Source organism: Channa argus, chromosome 14 (assembly GCF_033026475.1).
Source record: "Channa argus isolate prfri chromosome 14, Channa argus male v1.0, whole genome shotgun sequence".
Classification (NCBI taxonomy): domain Eukaryota; kingdom Metazoa; phylum Chordata; class Actinopteri; order Anabantiformes; family Channidae; genus Channa; species Channa argus.
Window position 1 is genome coordinate 23,100,649 of NC_090210.1, and position 22,263 is coordinate 23,122,911.

The following is a 22,263-nucleotide window of genomic DNA, read 5'->3' on the forward strand; positions in this document are numbered from 1 at the left end:
CCCCCCCCCCCCCCCCCCTCCCGGTTGATTCCTGATAACTAACATGGCTGAAGAGCACAGTGCTCCATGTAGATAGACCCCTGTCAGATGGGTCAAACTTTTCTCTCCACACCTCCATTAATCACAATGTTACGTAAGTGTATCCATGGCATTAAAAGGTGTAGTGAAATGTAGCGACCTTGTTTGCAAAAGACTAAATTAAGAGATGTACTACATCCATTCAGTGCAGTTTCTGAATGGAGGCCAAGGACTTTACTGTCACTGCTTTTCATATGGCTCAATAGCATGTACACAGTGGATTTAGGTTGAGTTTGAATTCACTTTGTATGATCTTTAATGACATTGAGTTTCAAAAGTGTAGTTCCTGTATAAAATATGAGCCAATCAGCCTGCAGAGATGCTTATTAAGAATAAGACGATTCCTGGAAAATGTGGGCTATTACAGCAAACACAACCCAATGCAAAGTACGTGCGGACACTTGAGAGCAGATGCGGATCTAGAAATTTTTTATTAGGCTGCCACATTTGGAAGTGTATATTCCTAAGCTAATATTGTGTTTGGAAGTGGTTGTTCAGTGCCAGGAAGGACAAATATGTAGCTTCACTACAATTTTAACACTAGTCATCAACAAATAGACAAGAGTGCATTAACACCATTTACGTCCACCTGATGAACGCACTGTAGGTCATTTCAACCAAAGGCATAAAACTGAAACTAAAGCAGGAATATGCATGTGCACGCTTGTCATAAGATTTATGAAGACACACACACACAACTGGATTGTGTTTTACATAATCCCACTCTGGATCTGAGCAGATGTGCAAAAGCCTTATTTCCACTTCCACGATTCTGCGCCAATGATGCCCTTAAACATACATTTGCATATTAATGCCACCACACCACATGTGAAGAGGGGACAGCGAAAAGAAGCAGTTTTACTGATTGTCTTGAATCCATAACATTCTCAGCATCAAAGAGGAAGCGCGACTGTGGTCATCTATTAGTTCCTGTACCACTGCATTATCGCATGTAAATGTAATTTCATAATTTTGATATCCCAGTAGTCATGTTACATGTCTGAAAGTTGATTGTTAACAGAAAATGCTCCTGTTGAAAGAGACTTTGAAAAATGGTTGTCGCTGATGGGGAGATAAAGGCCATGAACAAAATAAAAGAGTCCATCTCTCAAACACTTAAAATTAAGATTAAAAATGCACATTTGATCAAAATGTGTCGATTTCCAAATAATAAAGGATTATGTCTCCTAGTTTATCCTCATCCTTTCATTCACGCTGCAGGTATGTGTCAGATACATACTTTTTCTTCCTGAACACTCTGCTTAAATGCATATTAGTTTATACAGACATCTGACACCTCAGGATGGCTCCACTAGTGGCGATCTGCAAAATTGGTTTCACTCTGAAATTAGTCTGAAACCATGAGGAATTAAAATTTGGACACAGATGACGGTAAAAGTCCATAAATCTAAAGTAAAGCTGCAAAGCTGAGCGATAGTCATATGTAAAAGGTGGTGCAAATTTTAACATCAGTCCTCACTGCAGTAACACTAATGCATGTGTCCACTGCTGCTATTTAAAAATAACTCAAACTATATTATTCATATTTTCAAAAAAACCCATAGTGTCCAGTCCATCAGAAGCCGGAAGATACCATTTCACTTTGTCTTCCTCCACTCCAACCTCCTAACATGGTACCTTCCATCTTCTTAATGATTATAAACTGCTGATCCAGCCAATCAGCAGTGGCAGGGTTTACTTGGGAAAACAAGCAGAGCACGGATCCTTGAGACACTGGATTAGCTTGTTTGACTGTGCCGCAGACCTCCGGTGTTTAAATATGATTACAAACACATCAGCCAGCCACGCCGCTCCACTGGGGGACATGTTTCTTCATCCCTAAGAGCTCGGTCAACACGCATTTAAAAAGTATTCCCAGAATCGCCATGCATTCCTGCAGCAGTCTGAAGTAAGCAGAAGCCAACTCTGCATGCAGCATATATCTGCTGGAATCATGTCTGTATTCCTTCAAATAGGATTCATTTAGAAAAATAGAAAAAAAATCTAATGATCAAACCACCCGGCAGAAGAAGAGGGTGTGAGATGCAGAGCACAATTCAATATAAACCATAATTTAAATAATGCATTTCTATACAGTGCATCCAGAAAGTAGTTTTCCGCATTTTACTGTGTTACAGCCTTATTTCATAAAGGATCAAATTCATAACTTTCCTCAAAATTTTATAAACAATCCCCCATAGTGACAACGTGAAAGACGTTTTTTTGAAATCTTTGTTTATGATTAATAAAAAATGAAAAAAACAAATCACACGTACATAAGTATTCATGGACTTTCCACTGATCGACTGAACTGTATGTATTAATTTTCCTCAGCCATATTATGCTGAGGCAAAATGAATGGACATGGAGAATAATGACCTAAGATTAGAGTCTCCAGTGCTTATTCAGTGACTGAGCTCTGAGATTCATCGGGTCCACTGAGGCTGTGAAAGAAACAAGCGAATAGGGGTTGTAAGCTGCAGACTCTGTAGAGGTGGAGGTAGTTCGTACGTGGGTTTGGGGGCCGTAAAGCTGTAGTGACTGAAAAAGATGTTATTACCACGATACTAAAAGTTAAAAAAATGATATCGCGGTTTCTAAACTCTCGCGCTTGCAGTTCAGTCGGTGTGCCAGAGTTGGGCAGGGTGGGGGTTGAGAGAGGGATTGAAGGGACTTCAAATTGAAAGACACTAGTCAGCCCCCCCAACCCCCCTAAATCTCCAACAACCACTAAGCACCTCCCCATATACAGAGAAGAGCACAGTCCTCACTGCTTGCCACCTCCAGCTGTCGCCAAGGGGGACAAAAGGAGCTGTGGGGGTGTCTGAGGGAGCTGTGGGGAGTGGGGTCGGGGTGTTGAATAGAAAGATAAACTGAAGGGCAACTGCACCATCCATATACACACACAAAATTCAGACAAACACACACACCTTCGTGTCTTCATTTTCTAACCACGCTCTCCATGTTTGCTGCAGCTTTTAGTCCTACATTGGCCTCAGCACCTCCTTCTGTGCTCTCCGGCTAAGAACTCGTTAGTCTTAATTGTTGGTTGGGCCTGGGGCTGTGTGTGTGTGTGTGTGTGTGTGTGTATATGTGTGTGTGTGTTCTTGTACTTGCTACATAGGGAGTCAGAGTGAGGACATTTTGTCTGGGCCTCACACTTAAGTTTTAGGGTTAAGACTTGGTTTTAGGGTTGTGGTTGGTTAGTTAGGTAGGATGTGGGTTAGGGACTAGAGACTGCATTATATCAATAAAGACAGAGGTGTGTGTCTGTGTGTGTGTGTGTGGGTGTGGTGCATCACCAGATGTTAGTTTTTTGGCTTAACTTGGAACATACTGTTTCAGAACGTTTAAAGCCACTTTTGCCTTTGTAATTTCTTGTTGCAATCATCTTTCTGTGAAAATGTCGGTTCAATTTTACCTCAATTTAACAAATAAAAAGAGCCGTTTATAAGTGAGTTTTAAAATGTACATTTTTAAGATTTTCTCAGAGTTTAAAGATTTGTTTTTAGAAAATCAGATTTCCTATATTTATATTTCAGAAATGTGATAATTTTCTGATATTTTTTTTTTCTTAAAGTCTATTTCAGAGTTTTGTTGTTTTTTGCCACCTGATTTCCGATTTTAAACTCTACATTTTCAGAATTATGTGACTTTTGACTTTAAAATTAGGATTCTTACTTTGCGTTTCAGAATTCAGAACTTTTCCCTCATAATGATAAATTTGAACTCAGAACTCTTATTCCCATTTTAGGTAATAATTCTGGATTTCTGTTGACCAGTATGTGAGCGAACCTGAACTGCTACTTTGTTTTTCATTCAACATATATATTAGAGGATCCATCCATCAAAGATTTGCACCGAGTAAGAAATGATACAGTTAAAAAATAAACGTAATAATCTTCGCTTACTGAAACAAACTGTACATTTTCTATTTCAAATTAGCCTATTAGCCATTGTTGCTACTTGCTGACAATTTGTGTTAAAAATGTAGTAATCGTAAAAAACAAATGCCACCTGTCATTCACTACAATTAAAAATGGTAAATTAAATTAAATTGTTTATAGACACTGTAACAAGTTGTAATTTCTACAGTACAATTTTACAATAACTTATTTTTTTGTAATTTTACAAAGTTTAACGGTATATCACAATGCATCATGGGTAAAAAACAATTACAGTAGCCAACAGCCTTTTTCCACAATCACATATTGTACAATTACCGGCAGGTTGTATCTTGTCTGTGGATGACGCGCATTACAGCTGAATACTGTTGATTTTGGCGGTTGAATTTGAACGAGGAACAAGAGCATGTGCTGACCGAAGCAGAGGAGCAACAGTCATTTCTTTGGCGAGAACAAAATTGTTTGTTAGAGTGACTGTAATTTTCCATGATTTTAACTAAACTGTTATGACCCGAGCGACACTGCAGAGTCAAGCTGCTGGTTGGTCAGTAACAGGGCAAAGACAGCATCAGGAAAGACTAGTTACACTAATGCTGTGTGTAGATGTCTCCGTACCTTTGCATCATGTCATACTATCTAGTTTAGACCGTATTGTAATTTTCCAACGGTAACTACATGTGTACATTTGTACTATTGTACTAATTCCGTGCAGTTTTTGATGGATATAATGCTAATTAGCATGCTAGCGTAGTGTATTTGGTGTTATTTGCTACTGTCCTAAAGCCAAAAGTAGCAACACTAAAACTAGATGCAGTCTGTGAGCGTTTAGTTAACAGAAGTGCACATATTAGACAGTGAGGAGCAGGTAACTGGACCATGTGAGCAGCAGCCTGCTACTGCTACAGTCCCACCTGCAGACACCAGCCAGAGATCCGAGTCCTCCACAGCCTCCCCCATCCTTTCCTCCGCCGTTCTGTCTGTGCTGGGCTCCATGGACCGGTGAGGACAAACTAACTCCGTCTGAAGCAGCCATTGGCTCCCAGGTTATGACTCAGGCTCATATGTTGAAAAGAACTTTTATTTCAGGTGCCGTTAAACCGTTTAGTGTCACATTGTCGCTGCTTTAGTTAACACGACAGTGGCTCCACAGCTCCTGACCTGTGTCGTGCAGCTTTATGCTCTGTCATATATTTTAAACTGAGATGTTTCATATCTCAGGGGAAAGAGACGAGACAGGAAAAAAGTTGAATTTACTCATTAAAGAAACAATTGAAATCCAACCCTAAACTGAACCAGCTATAAAATAAAATGTGTGACAGATATTTTAAAATGGAGATAAACAGTAAAACTCTGCTCATTTAGGGAGTCAAAAGCTCTTTACTGAGATTTTTTTGAGTGGAAAAAAAGTCAGTGGTTATTCACCCAAATGCTCATTTTATCCCACTGCAGAACTACTTCCTTGTATTACAATGACATGGCCGAACATTTTGAATTGAATTGACGTGAAATTTACTTGTTTTAACATTTGTATAAGGTTTGCGTATAGAAGTTTGTCAGAGGATTCCCAACATCTCCACATCAACAACAGCAGGAGCAGCAGCAGCAAAGGTCGACTGCTGAGGGACATTTAAACCCTGACAACAATATTTTTAGTGATGAGAACCAAAAATTGTATGTTGGTGCAAATGTTTGCTGCTGTTGTCCTTCCAAGCTGCAACCGGTCGAGAAAATACCCAACCAGAGTTTACGTTGATAAATCTACATCACTATTAGTTAGAAACTCATACAATCTTGTAACAAATGATCACTTTAACGGTTAAGAAGTCCACATTTCCATTGTATTAGTCACTGGATTGAGCTACGTCCTGCTTCAGCTTGGACAGCCCAGTTTTCATTTTGTAAGGGTAAATGATTTGTCTCGTATAACCATATGGATTTTGCTCTCATGTAGAATAGCTGCGAGCACTTTTCTCATTTACTTTCACATTTTACAACATATTATTAACAGCTGCTTACTGGCAACTTTAGCTAATTATTGTTCCTCTGTAAGAAAACAATATATTGTTGTAATTTTAAATAGAATAATATTCTGTAATGTATAAGCAGTTGGTTACTGTAATTACAGTAATGCTGTTTTTTACAGTAATTAGGTGCAAATATTACCAGACGTTGTTGGTAACGTGCCAGGTAATTACAGTGGATGTTTTCTCCCAGATATTACTACGCCGATTGCACGTTAGAAGGTGTGAATTGGATTTGAATTTGAGACAAATCTGCACATGAGAGCATGAGATCGCCTATAACTATGCAACAGGATCTTCTGAACAATTTTCGTTCAATTTTATTTGAAGCAAAGAAGATTTTAACGCTCAGTGCGAGTCTGAATCAGCTGTAAAGAGAAATGTATTTTGCCATTCGTTCTCCTTTCGGTTTTCACTTTTTTTGTCTACTTCTCCTTCTTTCCTTCCTCCTCTGTTTTCCTCCTTCCTTCCATTTTCATCTGACCTTCTTTCCTCTTTCCGATTTTTTCCCCCCCCATCTATTCTTTTTGCACCCCCCCCCCCCCCCCTTCCTTCTCACCTCCTCTTCTCTTCTCTCTCCTGTCGGCAACATGTGGAGCCGTCACCATGGCAACGAGGGGAGGTGACATGTGCTGAAGACAGGCAGGGAATGGAGGGAGGGATGGGAGGAATATAAGGAGGAGCCCCACAGTGCACTTTTTAGCCTCTTTCTCTGGAAAATCTCTTTCTCTAGCATCTCATTCCTCTCTGTAGATGGAGACAGCTGGTCCTCTTACTCCTCTCTTCTCCTCATGTCTTTCATTCCTCTCCTCGGCTCTTGAATTGCATCAGGAAACGAAACAGGAGAGAAAACCCTTGGTGCATTTTTTTTTTTCCCCGACCTTTTTTTGCAATGGACAAGGCAAATAGACGAAAGATAGAAAGGAGATGATGGGAGGAGATGAAACTCCCTCTCCGTCTCCCACTCGCTCGCTCTCCGCTGCCTCCTCTGCCGGTGCGGTGCTGCCTCTGATTCCTTGGTGTCAGTGCAGCAGGAGTGGAATGGGAAATAGACGCGGGAGGAGGTGTCTGTTGCGTTACCTCACCAAGGATTTTTGGTAGGATTTAATTTTTAATGTGCATGCTAATGCAGACTAAGTTTTTCTGCCCTTTGTCTTAAAAAATATTGCCAAAATGGGTCTGTCCTGCTGTTCCTCTTTCCATTCATTCCTCTGTTGGATTGAGGTTCTCCAAATTGTACATGCATTGAATTATATTGTTATTTATTTAGAGCATTTTGTGTCCACACATACTTTATTCCACTCGAAATTGGATTAGTCGCAGCCATGAAGTAGAATTTGTTTAGGGGGAACGTGCGATGGGAGTATCGTTGGAGTTTAGACACTGATTGATGGCGCGCCCTGGTTGAGGGGCTTCATGCTGCTGCATCTCTCCCCAACATTGTAATAATATTCAGTTTAATGGGATTTGCTGCTGCTTTCATTTTCTCTAGCCGTGGCTTCAAACTGCTGGAGAGCAAACTTTAAATCATGCTGTGCATTTTTTAATGGTGCGAGTGATATTCAACTTGGAGGAGAATCCTAATTTGTATGCGCTGTGCGATATCACTGGAGAATTGATTCTCACTGTTTTGTCTGCCTAAGCTGTAAGGGGAATAGGAAACATGTAAAGTGAAATTAATAGTCTCGCTGTGAGAGGATCTGAATACATGTCCATACTGATGTGAAGTTTTGGTATTTTTAGCATGGTGATGGTCTTTTCTCACAAAAAGCATATGTGCATGTTCACTTCACTGCATTTGTGTGTGTAGGGTGCACACAAGAGTGCAAGCAGTGATTGAGCATGTATGTGGGTGTGCACAAAATTCCAGGCATTAAAAGTGTGCAGCTAATGAAAAATCAGTCTGCATTTCAGAATGTGTATGTTTGTGCATATTACACATCGGTCATGTGCAGCTGTGTATTTGGGTGTGTGTGTGTGTGTGTGTGGGTGGGTGTGTGTGCTTCTGTGTGCTTGTTTGCTGAAAGGATTTAAAACCCCCGGCTGAACTTTTTCAAAGGCCCAGGATGAACCAGAGGTGAGGGACAGATCTTTGTGTCCTACAGCAGTTGTGGAGGAAAACAATAGCCAGCCGCTGTGCTCCCTCTGACCTTTTTTTTTTACTCGTTCTGAAAAAGCCCGAGCCGTGCAAATCCATCTGCCTTTTGTCTATGAGAGCTATGGCTAATCCACACCCCCCTTCACACACACCCTGTCACACACACCAACCAGGAGACCTCCATCTCAAATCCCGGTACCAAAGTCTTTTCCACTTTTCCACACTTTTATTTTAATTCCAAGCTCCTCTTGAATGTGGGTGTTCGTAATAGTCACAGTTGTAAATCAGATACATTAATAATTATTTTTATAATACTATGTAATTTTAAAAGTTTGAATTTAAATTCAAACTACGATCACACCGTGATGAGGCAGGAAATAAGGGAATGGCCCTCTTTTGGAGGGTTTTTGTTGTTTCCAGCCCAGAGACGCCCGTTTGTGTGTAGGGAACACGTCTGATACTTGCTGAAAAGGGCTGAACCCAGCAGCACGTACAGCCAGCCAGCGTCTTTGACAGGCGGCGGTGATGCCGTCAGAAGCCGCCGCACACAATGCGTCGAATCGCGTATGCCGATGTGAAATGAAAAATTTGCAAGTACAATTGCTTTCTGTCGGAGCAGATGGACAATAGAAGTGGAGGCATAAGAAGATCTCCCTTCTTCCCGATGCCTTTGAGAAGACACCATTTTTCTTTCATTTTGTGCCCTGCACTGAAGTGGACCTGATCAAAATGTCAGATTCCCCCCTTAAACCAACAGGATATTTTTTTTCCTTCATTACATGATGAATAATATGATCCAAGCTGAAGGCTGAAATGCTGTCTCGTATCATCGTGCCTGTGTTCCTGGTAGCTGGCGCGTCAACACACGAGTCGTACCGATAATTGCCTCAGATTGTTTCTTTTTACTTACAAACACACATTAAATCTGCTGTAAAGTCTGTCTGGAGGGCGGTAGTTTAGCGGCCGTGGCTTTCTACATCAAGCCCTCAACATGGAATGTCATTGAAGGTGTGAAAGCCGAAGGAGTGAGAGTCGAAAGGCCTCAGAGCTCTGTGGACTATGCAGATATGCTGTAGGCGTTCACTACTTTATTTAATACTTGTAAGAGTTTGGTCAGTAATTAGTGGACGCATGTGTGATTGTTCCACCTCCCATCCTGAGCAATATTTGGTTTTCAGCCATTCCAGATTTCTGCTTCATCTGCGGCGCAGGCAGAGCGGCTGCTCGTTTCTCACAAACGTGAAAGAACAATTCGCACACCTCCTAGTCGCTCCCACTCCTCCACCCATTTACCACTGCTAACAACTGCAACCAAACTTGATTAAGCAGGTGAGGTCAGGCTACATTTGTTTGAATCAATAGACACACATGCTAGGCAGGCATGATAAAGAGAGCGTGGGGGAGGGGTGTGTGCGTGCGTGTGTGTCTGTGTGTGTGTGTGTGTGTGTGTGAGGGGGAAGCACCAGCATCTGTCCCGTGAAAGATGACGGAGCTGTTACAGTTAGAGCCTTGAATTATGGGCCATTACGGGCCGAGCAAAATGCAATCCCTCTCCATGAAACTTAATTTGACAAAACAATGAGATAACTCGGGGAGTAAAATGACAAATGAAGTTATTTGGTCGGTGGTAAAAAAAATAAAAAATAAATAAAAAAAATTCCATTTTGCAAAAGATGATTGCAGAGGAAGCATGTGGAATCAGCAGTAATGTTTTATTAATGGCTTTGCCAAGCCCACAACATGTACAGGCTACTGCTGAGCTACTTTAGTTTATGATGCTTCCTTAACGGCTGCTGCGATCTTTTGCATTAAGAACACATTAATGAAAAGGAACATTAGAAATCCTACACCAAACCACAGTCGCTTGTGCTTTTATGAATGTCTAATGCAGTATTAATATCTGCACCCATACAAATCTAACATAAACAGGCCCCTTCCATTATGTTTATTACTGATTTATGAAAAGTCTCAGTAGTAACCTGCGGTTACAAAGAGATAAATATTTTATATGCTCTGTAGTTTGGAGCCAAATTTCTCACTTTTCTTTGTTCCACTTTCGTATTATATTGTTTTGTGAATGCTGAGAAAATGCTCTTTAGTGCAGCGCCTCAGTCAGAGACGCCCACTGTTTCCTTTCAAGGCCGTCACATTACTATGCAACCAGCTTTTACAGTACGGCTTAGAGCTCCCCAAGCAAATTGGACACCCCACAAAGCATCGGACAACTGTTGTCCCCCACTGTGGGTCTTTCTGCAGGCACTCTTTATCAGGTGCTGAATGCAGCAGCACCAATGAATGAAATCATAGGGGGCGGGGTGACGATGGGGGGGCATCATCGAGTGGTGGCGGTGGATGTGGGGGGGGGGGGGGGGGGGGTTTGCTCCTTGAAACCTCACAAGAATTCCAGAACAATCCGTGTGCGGTGTAGAGCCGTCCTTTTCCCACCTCCCAGGGTTTCAGGGTTTTTTCTGCGCTGACAGGCAGGCAGGAGGGATCTGACAGGGCTGCCCCCTTTTCTCCTCACCGCTTTCAAAGCCTCCTTTCCATTAACTCACCATGCTGCACCTCGCCTAATCTCTGTGACCTCTACCACTGAAGGACAGGCTTTTTTTTTCCTTCCTCCACCCTCGAGACAAGTCCGCTGCTTGTCTGTGCGATTGAGTGCACCTTTGGATTTTCTCTCAAAACTTTTCGTCCGACACAAAAATTTTAATTCATTATGCAGCAAAAAAGAAACTATCGAGACAGACAAATGATGATGAGCTATAGAAAGTATTTACATCTAACCGGTGCCAGTATTTCATGTAATAATAATGTGTGAACAAGAACACGAATTACAAGTTTTGTTGCTTTTGCTATTGATGTCCTTTGTAGCTCTTTACTGTTGGTTCTAAGATCACTATGCCGAGTGTAGTAACGGGAAATTATGTTGCCCACACTTAACTCTTAGTACCCAGGTAAAACACAACGGGCCCAAAATAAGCAGCAAGTGAAGCTGTAGCCCATAATGTCCACTTTCCCTTCCACTGGGGTAAGTTAGCTGTGGTTCCACACTCAAGATGCAGGTCAAAGGGATTTTTATCATTACAGTACGTGTGCATTGTGTTACGTTAAGCATCAGGCTTTGTGCAAAGAAATCTTTAATCTCTAGTTGTCTGCCGGAGGATGTGGTTCTCCCGGGTTGGAATAAAGCGCCGCCGTGGTCGAAATTACCAAGTCGCTTGCTCGAGAAGGCAGAACATCTATTGGTAGAACATGTCTCCACTATAGCAATCGGTTTGTTGGTCTGTCTGGAGACATCCACGATGCTTTGCTAAACAGGAGTTTATGCATTCTATGCACTCCCGAGCACAGATGGCGGAACAAACGCTTGTGATTACACTTTTCATCGAGCACAGTGATATGCATATTTATGTCTTCCCAAAAAAAAAAGGAAAGAAAAGAACCGTGTGATTTACACATTCATCTCCTCGTGCAGAATCAAACGTTTTTAGGGGGAATCGGGAGAAGTGAATATGATTCTTTCAAGGGGGTTTAGATTATTCTGTCACAAGAATGATTTTAGTGTTTGTCAATTTTTTGGATTGTTAGGGGTTTGACAGTGGTATCAAGCCCTGAAGCACTGCAGGGCTTCAAACACACACTCTGCCAAATTATTTAGCAGATTACTTTCTTTTGTCTGGCTGATTAGTAAAATCACCTGGTTAAGGTTTTGGCAAAGGTGAAAGCGATGCACACGTTGAGTTTTACTCCTCTGCAGTTTGTTCCAAAGTGCCTGCTTCCAACACGAGTACACACAGATTTAGTTTGGTGGATGGATCAGGCCTCTTATCTTGGCTGTGATAGTGCTACAGAGAGAAGTACTCACCTCAGGTAAAACAAAAAGAATTGAGACATATTGCTAACACTTCTCTATCTGTTCTTTTGGGGACCACAGGGAAGCAAGATCAAACAGATCTCCACCAAGTACAGCGATGCGGAGTCGACCAAGTTCCTCGTCCTCACTGTCGTGTCCATCCTGTGCATTGTCGCCGTGCTGCTGGCCTCGACCGTGGTCTACTGCCTCCGCCACCGCTCCCACCACAAGCTCAAGGAGAAGCTCACCAACCTCGGAACAGACGCTAGCAGTGATGCTACTGCCACCTATCAGGTAGGTGGTGTTACTGCATGTCGCGTGAGTTTGAATTGAGGGAACAAATGTCATTTTTATAACTGTAATAATAATAATAAAATATTGAGGAGGCAAGGACCAGTTGTTGTTTTTTTAATTAACCATTTAAAATGTAGTTATTTGTATTATATCAGCAAAATGTGGCTTGTGTTGGTTGGGACAAGTCCAAATCAGTCTTTGATCATTTGAGGAAAAAGTATCTAGTATTTCTTTCACTAATAATACTAATGTTTTTGGGGTTTTTTTTTACTTTCCTATCCTGTTGATCATCATGCAACATCTCAGATTTGTATAGTTTGGATATCTATTAGACAAAGTGTATTATTTCCAACATTTGTATTTCTCAGATATACAGTAACGGATTTCCATCAGTTGTAGTTGTGTTTTCTTTCTATGACTGATGCCATTTTATGTCTCCCCGAAAAATCAACTGTAAAGTCTCACTGCAAGGAAATAGACACGAGCTGAAAAATGGAACTTAATGAGAAATTAATTAATTCAGCCTTGAATATGAATTATACCAGTTTATTGCATATATTCCAAACACATGACTTTGTTATAGTCCTTGTTTAAAAATTGTTGCGTAGCAGATAAAATAATTCACCTGTGATTGTAGATAAACAGCCTTACTTTACCTCAGGACTGGTAATTGGGGTAAAAGGAAACAAGTCCTTACCGTGCATCAAAAAATAATTTTTATTTTCATTTTGACAACATACAGCTCCATCAATACTTTGAGGTGATTGTTGAATGTGTGGAGTCTTTTTTTGAGACTTTTTACCAATTCTACAGGTTTTTCCACCTCAAGTCATTTCCCCTCTCCACTTCCTGTAATTATCCTTTGGCCAGAATAGCTGGGTGTAAAATTTAATTTACAGAATCCAATATTGAGTGGCTTTTTGAGCAAAGAATTAGATTGAGATTTTTCTGCGTCTCCCGATGACCTTTTTCCCCGCCATGTTTTTAAATGAGAGTGGTCCTGTGAGCATTGATTTTATAATGAGCCCAGCCCATCACCTAAGTGCTTACATTTCATGCTTTTCTACCGGGATTTTTAACTCCTGAAATAGACTGTGCTGCTGCATTGACGCCACGGACTTGTATTGATAAGGATGATGATTAAATGATTTTTGAGTGAGCATATTGAGCGTCCCCCAGTTTGAATCCACCTGCTGGCACCTGTCTTTCTGAGTGGAGTCTTGATGTTCTCCCTGTGCTTTGTGGTTCCGGTTTCCTCCCACAGTCCAAAGACGTGCAGTTGGGTTATTTGGTGATTCTTAAATGCCCATAAACGTTAACATGATTGGTTGTCTGGCTCTGGCACCCTCACAACCCTAAGACAGGATAAGTGGTTTGGATAATGGAAGTGTGGATGTTTGCCAAGATGATGGGACTCGACGCTTTTGGCAAAACAGAAGACCGTTTATAAAAATCTAGCGTTTGACAAGAACTGAGAATGTCTGACATTTTAGCTCTAAACCTTCTTCTGACTTTATGAAATGATTTTCTTTTTCTCAGTGTGAGAAGCTTATATTTATGCTTCAGTGCCTCTGAGATATACTTCAAGACTCTAATTGGAAAATGTTAATTAAAATCCACATGTAAGACTGTGTTTACACATTATTTATGTGATTAATAGCCAACAAAACCGTTCATGTTGCTCATTCTTGGGAGGTTTACTCAGCTCGCCTTTGCTCAGAATCCCAAAGCTCTTCCAGTTAATTCTCTTTCCTCTGTCGTCTTTATCGGGTCTCGGCAGTGAGCCGTCGTCATCCTCAGCGAAGAAACTCACTGTTCAGCTCCCATTTTAGGCGTGTAAGCCTCATCTCTTTGTCAGCGCTGCCATGTAGAGGGGTTCCCTGGGCTGTATTCTGTGTGTGTGCGTGTGCGTGCGTGCAGTCTCAAGGGCTACATGCAATTAAAGCAGACAGGACGCGGCAGGCTGCCTGACGGCCTTACTACTGCAGCTCCGTCTTGCAGGCTGTCAAACTACCAGAAACACACACCTATATATGTGCACACACTCACCAGCTACTGCATGTTAATGATTCTTGCCCTTGGCACATTTGTTTGAGGCCTTGCTTCACACACACACACACACACACACACACATACACCCACGCACACACATTCACAACCACACGTTCTTACATTAACATCACCGGGCCACCAGCTCCCTCTGAATCCCCTCCGCCTTCTGCTCCCTGCTCCTCCGCTCCCCAGCTTGTCAATCAAATGGGCCCTGTGAAACAGCGACACGGGATTGGCCGACACTGACAAAGGAGCTGCTGATTGACAGGCGTCGACAGAGGAGCTTGTGCAGCGCGCCGAAGCTCTGGGCGGGGAGACGGTGGATGAGGCTCTCGAGCCAGTCAGTCCATCCCTGGATTACTCTGCTGTCAGCACTGGAGGCTTCATCGTCACCATCAGTTTATCTTTGCATCACATTGAAACTTTGGTCTGTTTTTATTTTTTATTTCCTCGAAGTAGAGGAAACTTTCCACCAGCAGGGAGAGATCACTGCACTCGATTGTAGTGGAACGTTTTGCATTGATTTTTCACAAATCAAACGATTTTATCTTGAAGCCCCATTATCTTGTTAAAAGATATCATCATCTACACCCTGAAATTCATAAAACATGGAAATGCATTGAAACCAGTGGCGATATCTGAAAATATTTGCATATTGTCTTGAGGTTTAAGATGAAATCAAACGGCTTAGTAAAAAGTTTTTATGGGATTTTCTTTTTTCATGTTGTCACGCTGTCTGTTTTCTCTCTCCATCTCAGTTCAATTTAAAGGCCCTTCACTAGCAAAATAGCATAATCTTTAAAATGTGAAACACATTTCCAGTACAATTTGGAAAAAACAAACAAGAAATTGCTCTTGCACCCTGACTGTGCTACACTTCCTTTCTCTCTGTGTCAATTGCGTTTTTCTTTCCGTCCTGGTGGGTTTTCTTTGCTCTCTCTCATCATCCTGGGTAAATACACCAGTTTCATGAAAGATCAGACTGAAAAATCGATTTTATACTGCTTGACTTGAAGCCCTATCCTGAACTGATTGTTAGCAGCATCATAGCCATAGCAGTAATAGGGTCTGCAGAATGCAGCAAAGGATGTATAAAACACTGCTATGACAGTTAATAAGGCAAGTCAGCATCTTTCAAGGATTATGTACCTGTTGGGTGATACTTATGTTCAGTGTTATTTTAACGTGTTGTGGATAAAAGACAGATTGTAAAATCAACAAGCCCCTAAATAGTTTGCGTGCCAGGCTATTAGAACATTAGTTAGTTAAGCAACCTCTAGTGGCCATTGCAGTATTGCACCCAATCAGTATTATTAACCCACAAGTATGGTGCGTTCAGTAGGTGGTTATCTTGCTGCTACTGTATAAACAGCCATTGTTGCCATGGTTACAACAAAGTCAGAGTTACAGCCTTCTGAGCACAGATTGGTATTTGGGTTAATGAACTACTGTTTTCCACTTTAACGTTCTCCGTTGTCCCACCCACTCAAACCTCGTCTGTGTGCAGACTTTCTAACTTTACACTACAATCCACCCTGTTTCCATCACTTGTGCTATGGGCTCTAGATGACACCTTATAATCACACCTATAGATGATAACTAACCTGCTGGAAGGTAGCAAGGTACCTACTTAACCATCAGTGTGGTTTATAATGACCCACTGAATTACAACACGAGCAAAGAAGAACGTCTTTGACTTCTGGGGCTTCCTGAGTATCTCCTGTGTTTTTGTGCCTCACTGGAACCAGACTGTGATTGTTCCATAATCGCAATCACGTTTGTTGACACGACAATGAAGCTGAGATGCTGTTTCAACAGACACTTGCACCATACAGGACTTATTTCAAGCTGGGAAGAAAGTTACCCATGTGGTCAATGTCCGTTTGGATTTGGTATCTATATGTGCTGCACTGTACCTGTCAGAAAGGTGAAAAACATAAGCTGCCACAGTTCAACTCTGAGAATAAACGTTAGCTTTTGTATCTGGCAGATATTTTCATATACATCTGTCTGTTTCCTCTAAAGAAGGACATTGTACTGTAAAACGCCACTTATTGTCATATTTGAGTTGAAACATGTCAGTTTAAAAGCTGTGTGCAGCTGCAGTCCTTGAATCAGTCGTGGTTCTTTATTAAATACTGACCCACTGTTTCCCCTTCCTCTCTAGCTTTTCTTCACTCCTTCAGTCCCTTGCCCCCCCCCCCCCCCCCCCCCAAGCCCCCGATGACTCCACCATATTGTATCACGTCCCCTTCGTATTTGTTTGTTTGTTCTAGCTGAAAGGCTAAACACTCGGGTGGCAACCCCTACATTTGTTTTGGTCAGAAGGGCATGTAAACAGAGGCGCCCCTGTGTGCCCGATGGGCCTTGCTGGCACACCCCAACCCCCAAACCCAGCCTTCCTCCCTATTAGGAAGCTTTTAAAGTGAGGGGGTGCTTTGGTGGCACATGCCTCCTGACACGGACACGCCCTCCGTTGCCCCGAGTGCATGATTTGAGATGGGCATGTGGTGCCAAGTGGAATCCTTGGCGTGATGCCTACATGGGGGGGTTGTCACGGGTTGTCTTTGTAACCTGTAGCCTATTCATGTGGTTTGGGCCAGTGAGGCACACATGCTCTGCAGAAGCACTGGGACTGCTCCTTTTTTGTTTTTACCTTTTGTATATGTGCTCATTGATTTTATAATTTTTTTTTTCCTTTTAATTTCTCTTGACTTGAAAACAAGTGTTTTTGTGTCAAGGGTTTTATTTAGTTTCAAGCCACTAAAACAAAATTAAATTGGGGCCAAAAAGAAAACTTATATTGGTAGAGAAATGTTAGTTTAATTCAATTCAATTCAATTCAATTCAACTTTATTTATATAGCGCCAATTTACAACAAAGTCATCTCAAGGCACTTTACAGAATAAAGTCCAGACTACACAAGTATGTAGAAGCAACCCAACAAATCCCCCTTGAGCAAGCCCTAGGCAACAGTGGAGAGGAAAAACTCCCTTTAATGGGAGAAACCTCCAGCAGAACCAGGCTCAGGGTGGGTGGCCATCTGCCTTGACCGGTTGGGGTGAGTGGAAAGTGGAGAAAGAAAAGAAAAGAGCAACGAAAAGCAACAACAAAAAGCAACAACAAAACAACAAGAAAAGCAACAACAAAACAACAAAAAAGCAACAACAAAACAACAAAAAAGCAACAACAAAGCATCGTACAGGTTGTAGGATATAGAATTAATGGTATACAGTGGTGACAAGTAAATGTATAGAGAAAAGCTAGTTCAGGTTGAGTGAGCAGTTTAACTATAAGCTTTATCAAAAAGGAAGGTTTTAAGCCTAGTCTTAAAAGTAGAGAGGGTGTCTGCTCCCCGAATTTGGATTGGAAGCTGGTTCCACAGGAGAGGAGCTTGATAGCTAAAGGCTCTGCCTCCCATTCTACTTTTGCAAACTCTGGGAACCACAAGTAGGCCTGTATTTTGGGATCGAAGTGGTCTAATCGGGCGATACAGAACTATGAGATCTTTTAAATATGATGGAGCTTGACCATTAAGAGCTTTGTATGTAAGGAGGAGGGTTTTGAACTCTATTCTAGATTTTATGGGAAGCCAATGAAGAGAAGCTAGTGAAGGTGAAATATGATCTCTCTTTCCTAATCCAGTCAGCACTCTTGCTGCAGCATTTTGGATTAATTGAAGGCTTTTTAGGGAGTTATTAGGACACCCCAGAAGTAGGGAATTACAGTAGTCCAACCTAGAAGTAACAAATGCATGGACCAGTTTTTCGGCATCACTTTGAGACAGGATGCTTCTAATTTTAGCAATGTTCCGTAGGTGGAAGAAGGCTGTTCTAGAGATTTGTCTTATATGTGACGTAAATGCCAAATCCTGGTCAAAAATAACTCCAAGGTTCCTCACCGCAGTACTGGAGGCCAAAGTTATGTCATCTAAAGTAACTATATTGTTATACGGCATATTTCTCATGTTTTTAGGCCCAAAGAGGATGATTTCAGTTTTGTCTGAATTTAGAAGTAGGAAATTGTAGGACATCCAGGTCTTTATGTCTTTTAGACATGCTTCAAGTTTGACTAATTGGTTAGTATCTTCTGGTTTCACAGATAAATAGAGCTGGGTATCATCTGCATAGCAGTGGAAGTTTATGGAATGTTTCCTAATAATTTTGCCTAAAGGTGACATGTACAGATTAAAAAGTATTGGTCCTAACACAGAGCCCTGTGGAACTCCATAGCTAACTTTGGTGCATAAAGAAGAGTCATCATTAACATGAACAAGTTGGAATCTGTCTGACAGATAAGATTTAAACCAATGTAATGTGGTTCCTTTAATCCCAAATCCATGTTCTAGTCTCTGTAATAAAATGTTGTGGTCAATGGTGTCAAATGCGGCACTAAGGTCTAGTAAGACGAGTACGGACACAAGTCCGTTATCTGAAGCGAGGAGAAGATCATTGGAGACTTTTACCAGTGCTGTTTCTGTACTGTGATGAGCTCTATATCCTGACTGAAAGTCTTCATACAAATTATTCCTGTAAAGGTGATCACATAATTGTTTTGCAACTACTTTTTCCAGGATTTTAGAGATAAACGGGAGATTTGATATTGGTCTATAGTTGGCTAAATCACCTGGATCAAGACAGGGTTTTTTAAGTAATGGTTTGATTACAGCAACTTTATAAGCCTTTGGTACATAGCCAGTTTCTAAAGATAGGTTAATCAAATCTAATATGAAAGTGTCTATTAAAGGTAGAACATCTTTAAGCAATTTGGTTGGAACAGGGTCTAAAAGACATGTTGTTAGTTTTGAGGAGGCGATAGTTGAACTTAGCTCAGTGAGATCTATGGGTGAAAAACAGTCTAAGATGGATTGGGGCCTTATTGAGGATTCTAGAGCTGTTGTACATGAAGATCTATCTGTAATATTTGTAGGGAGGATCTGGTGAATCTTTTCCCTAATGGCTGCAATTTTATCAGTAAAGAAAGTCATAAAGTCATTGCTGCTCAAAGTTAAGGGTATACTAGGCTCAACAGAACTATGGCTCTTAGTCATTTCTGTGGTTGTGTGGATCAATGACCATCTTCTGTCTCGTGCTTGAGCCTTATTAGGGGCCATAATTATGCTGGTACATTTTAGTTATTTAACTGAAAAGCTTATCTGCAGCTTTTCAGTTGTTAAAAACATCAATTTAAAAAATCTCAAGTTCCCCAGTGTTTGTAAAATTTGGCCATCAGTTTCAAGATTGATGTTCTACCTCCCAGACAGGGATGTATTCATGCATTTCATTGTATCCTCAAATCAATTTTAAAAAGCTTCAAGTTTGCTAGAAGCTGCTAATCTATGGTGGTGAACAATTATCCATCTTTATCCATTGCCAAAGTTAATGCAGTCACCACAATGGTTCCACCTGCCTGTCAAAAAGCCACACTATCCGAAAAAATCAATCTAGAAGATAAAACTATAAGCTAATGCAGGTATGCTTTCATATCTGTTGCATTCATATGTCTGCTGTTTGGCAAGAAACTGACCTTGAATGCATAAACAATGCAGACTTTTCCAAAGTCCTTGTAAATTGGTTTCAAGACTGAAAATTAAATTAATAAATATTTTCTTTTTTTTTTTCTCATTAAGTCTCTTATTGACAATTCCTTAAAGGCAGTGGTATGATCTGTATGAAACTCTGCTGCCACCACACCAAACTGTAGGTCCGATCCTTAGTCCCACCTACTCTGTCATTGGCAGCATAAAGTACCAAATAACAGGAAGCATTGAGACGAATCCGATCATAAAGCACAGTAATTAACATGACGTATTTCACTCCCGGATGAAGTGTCTATAGCTGAAAATCATTACGCAGTAAATAAAGACTTGTCTGCATGGACGCAGCTTGGGGAGGAGACGTGTCGGGACTTCCGAGACCAGTAAATCTGCGCTGTTTAGACTCTAAACGTGTCCTGGGTTATATTGTTTCTTCAGGTTTTTTGCCTTTTTGTCCTCTAATTGGCTCTCAGGGGGAAGCCATTTTAAAGCCCTTTTAATTGCATCATAAAAGAATTTGCTGCTGCGGCAAAGTTCAACGTGTGGGCTTGTTGAAATATGAATATTGTTGATCTTGTTCACCCCCCACACACAATTCAAAACACCTACAATTCAGTGTACTGTTGTGCCATATCCACTTTGTTTCTGATGATGCTAATAATAAGGTGCAGCCAATGTCAGAATTAGAAAATTAAAGCTTTTCTCTTCAGAATTGACATAAAAAACAAAAAAAGTTCTGTCAATAAAAACTACAACCTTTAAGTTAAATAAGCTTTTAAAATATAAAACTTAGATGTTTGCATTAGGTTAATTAAACAGTATTAGCTCCTTCCAGAAATGTCCTGAATCCGAATTTACACTATATTTGGTGTTTTGGTTAAATTGTTGTTACCTGCACCATTCAATCATTCATACTAAAACAAATATTCATTATGAATATAATTTGATCATTGGACAGTTCAGCCAGTGCTCTGGAATGATGTTTGACTGTCCTCAATTAAAGATCAAAAAGGTGAAAGATTATTCATAAATCCTGTCCCTTGTTAATCACCACATCAAATGGCATCATGTTCTATAAAAAATCTATAACAACTAATATATCATAACTGGAAATTTGCAACACAATCAACAAACAAGTTAATGAGTAATACAACAGCTTCCTGAGCAATGTGGTCTTCAAACTTCACAAAGACATACTGGATAAAATTCTTGTACTTGTGTACAACAATGTCTTGTACAAATTATTTTGTTGAACCAAAAATCCATCCTTAGATTCATCCTTCTTAACAGAAACGTACGCTTCACCTGTTTTGTAACTTGTTCAGATTTAATTTTGTCCAACATAAAGATTATATTGACTCTTACTCTCTCTACTCACAAGAGATTGTGGAAATTCAAAAAACAGGAAAAAACATCCATAAAAACAAGGTCTGTAAACACAGCACTGCAGAATATATTTAGCTGTGGCTCAGCGCTTCGCCATTTGTGCTCCTTCTCTGCGTTTGCCTCCCACCAGCAGGGATGTCCACATCCTCAGGCCAGGTGTCGAAGCCCTTTAATAACGCGCGCACGTTTATGAACCTGTGTCTGAGCTCATAGATCAGTGTCAGCGCGTCGACCTACAAGAACATCAGTCAGATGTGATACGGTTTAATGAAGGCCTGCTCACATTACCGCCACCGTCAATCAAACACACAGTTAATCATCAGCATCACTCTCATTAAGAAACACAGATTCCCACTGAGGTTCAGCCCAGGTCTTATGTTGTAGTCAGCGTCCCTGTGGGCTGGTGATGTATGGTTTTTCATATAAAGGCCTGGTGACATACTGTTCTCTTTGTAGAACGTAACATAACATGCAGGATTACTAACTAGAGTTTATTATCTTACTTTGTACAGTGGTTCTTAGACATGTAGTAGTTAGTACTTCAAATGCAGATTTTAAATAAAAAACATTTTACCCTTGTAAAAAGTGTAGTTTCACTGACGCGTAGCCAAGCAAAGTTAATGTTATGCAATGTGAGGAGAGGAGAGGGGGCTCAGTCCATGGGGGGGTGGGGGTGGGGGGGCAGTAAGTCTCTCTAAGCCTGACTATACGCCGGCACACACTTAACCAGCGTGCAGCCAATTATAAATGTGATTTGGTCGTAAGGGGGCGGTTCGGTGGCCTTTCCGTGTGGAGTTGGCATGTTCTCCCTGTGCTTGCGTGGGTTTCCTCCCATTACTCCGGTTTCCTCCCACAGTCCACAAACATGCATATTAGTTTAATTGGTGACTCTAAAATTGCACATAGGTGTGAATGTAAATCCGAATGGTTAATAATAGATGCCATAAATTGTAGTATTACACCATATAAGTGACGTATGCTGCTTTGCTCATTGCTGCTAAGTTGTATTCACACTTCACACTTCACACGCTGTACCT

At 41.0% G+C, this 22,263-nt stretch overlaps 1 protein-coding gene across 2 annotated transcripts in view; it reads left to right on the top strand.

The window, feature by feature from the left end:
- Nucleotides 1-22,263, top strand: part of LOC137098885 (receptor-type tyrosine-protein phosphatase N2-like) — a 189,526-nt gene that overhangs the window by 127,565 nt on the left and 39,698 nt on the right. For both annotated transcript variants that reach the window (XM_067475576.1, XM_067475577.1), the window contains one exon: nucleotides 12,040-12,252. In XM_067475576.1, coding sequence (XP_067331677.1) covers nucleotides 12,040-12,252 — 213 coding nt within the window. The remainder of the gene's footprint in view (nucleotides 1-12,039; nucleotides 12,253-22,263) is intronic.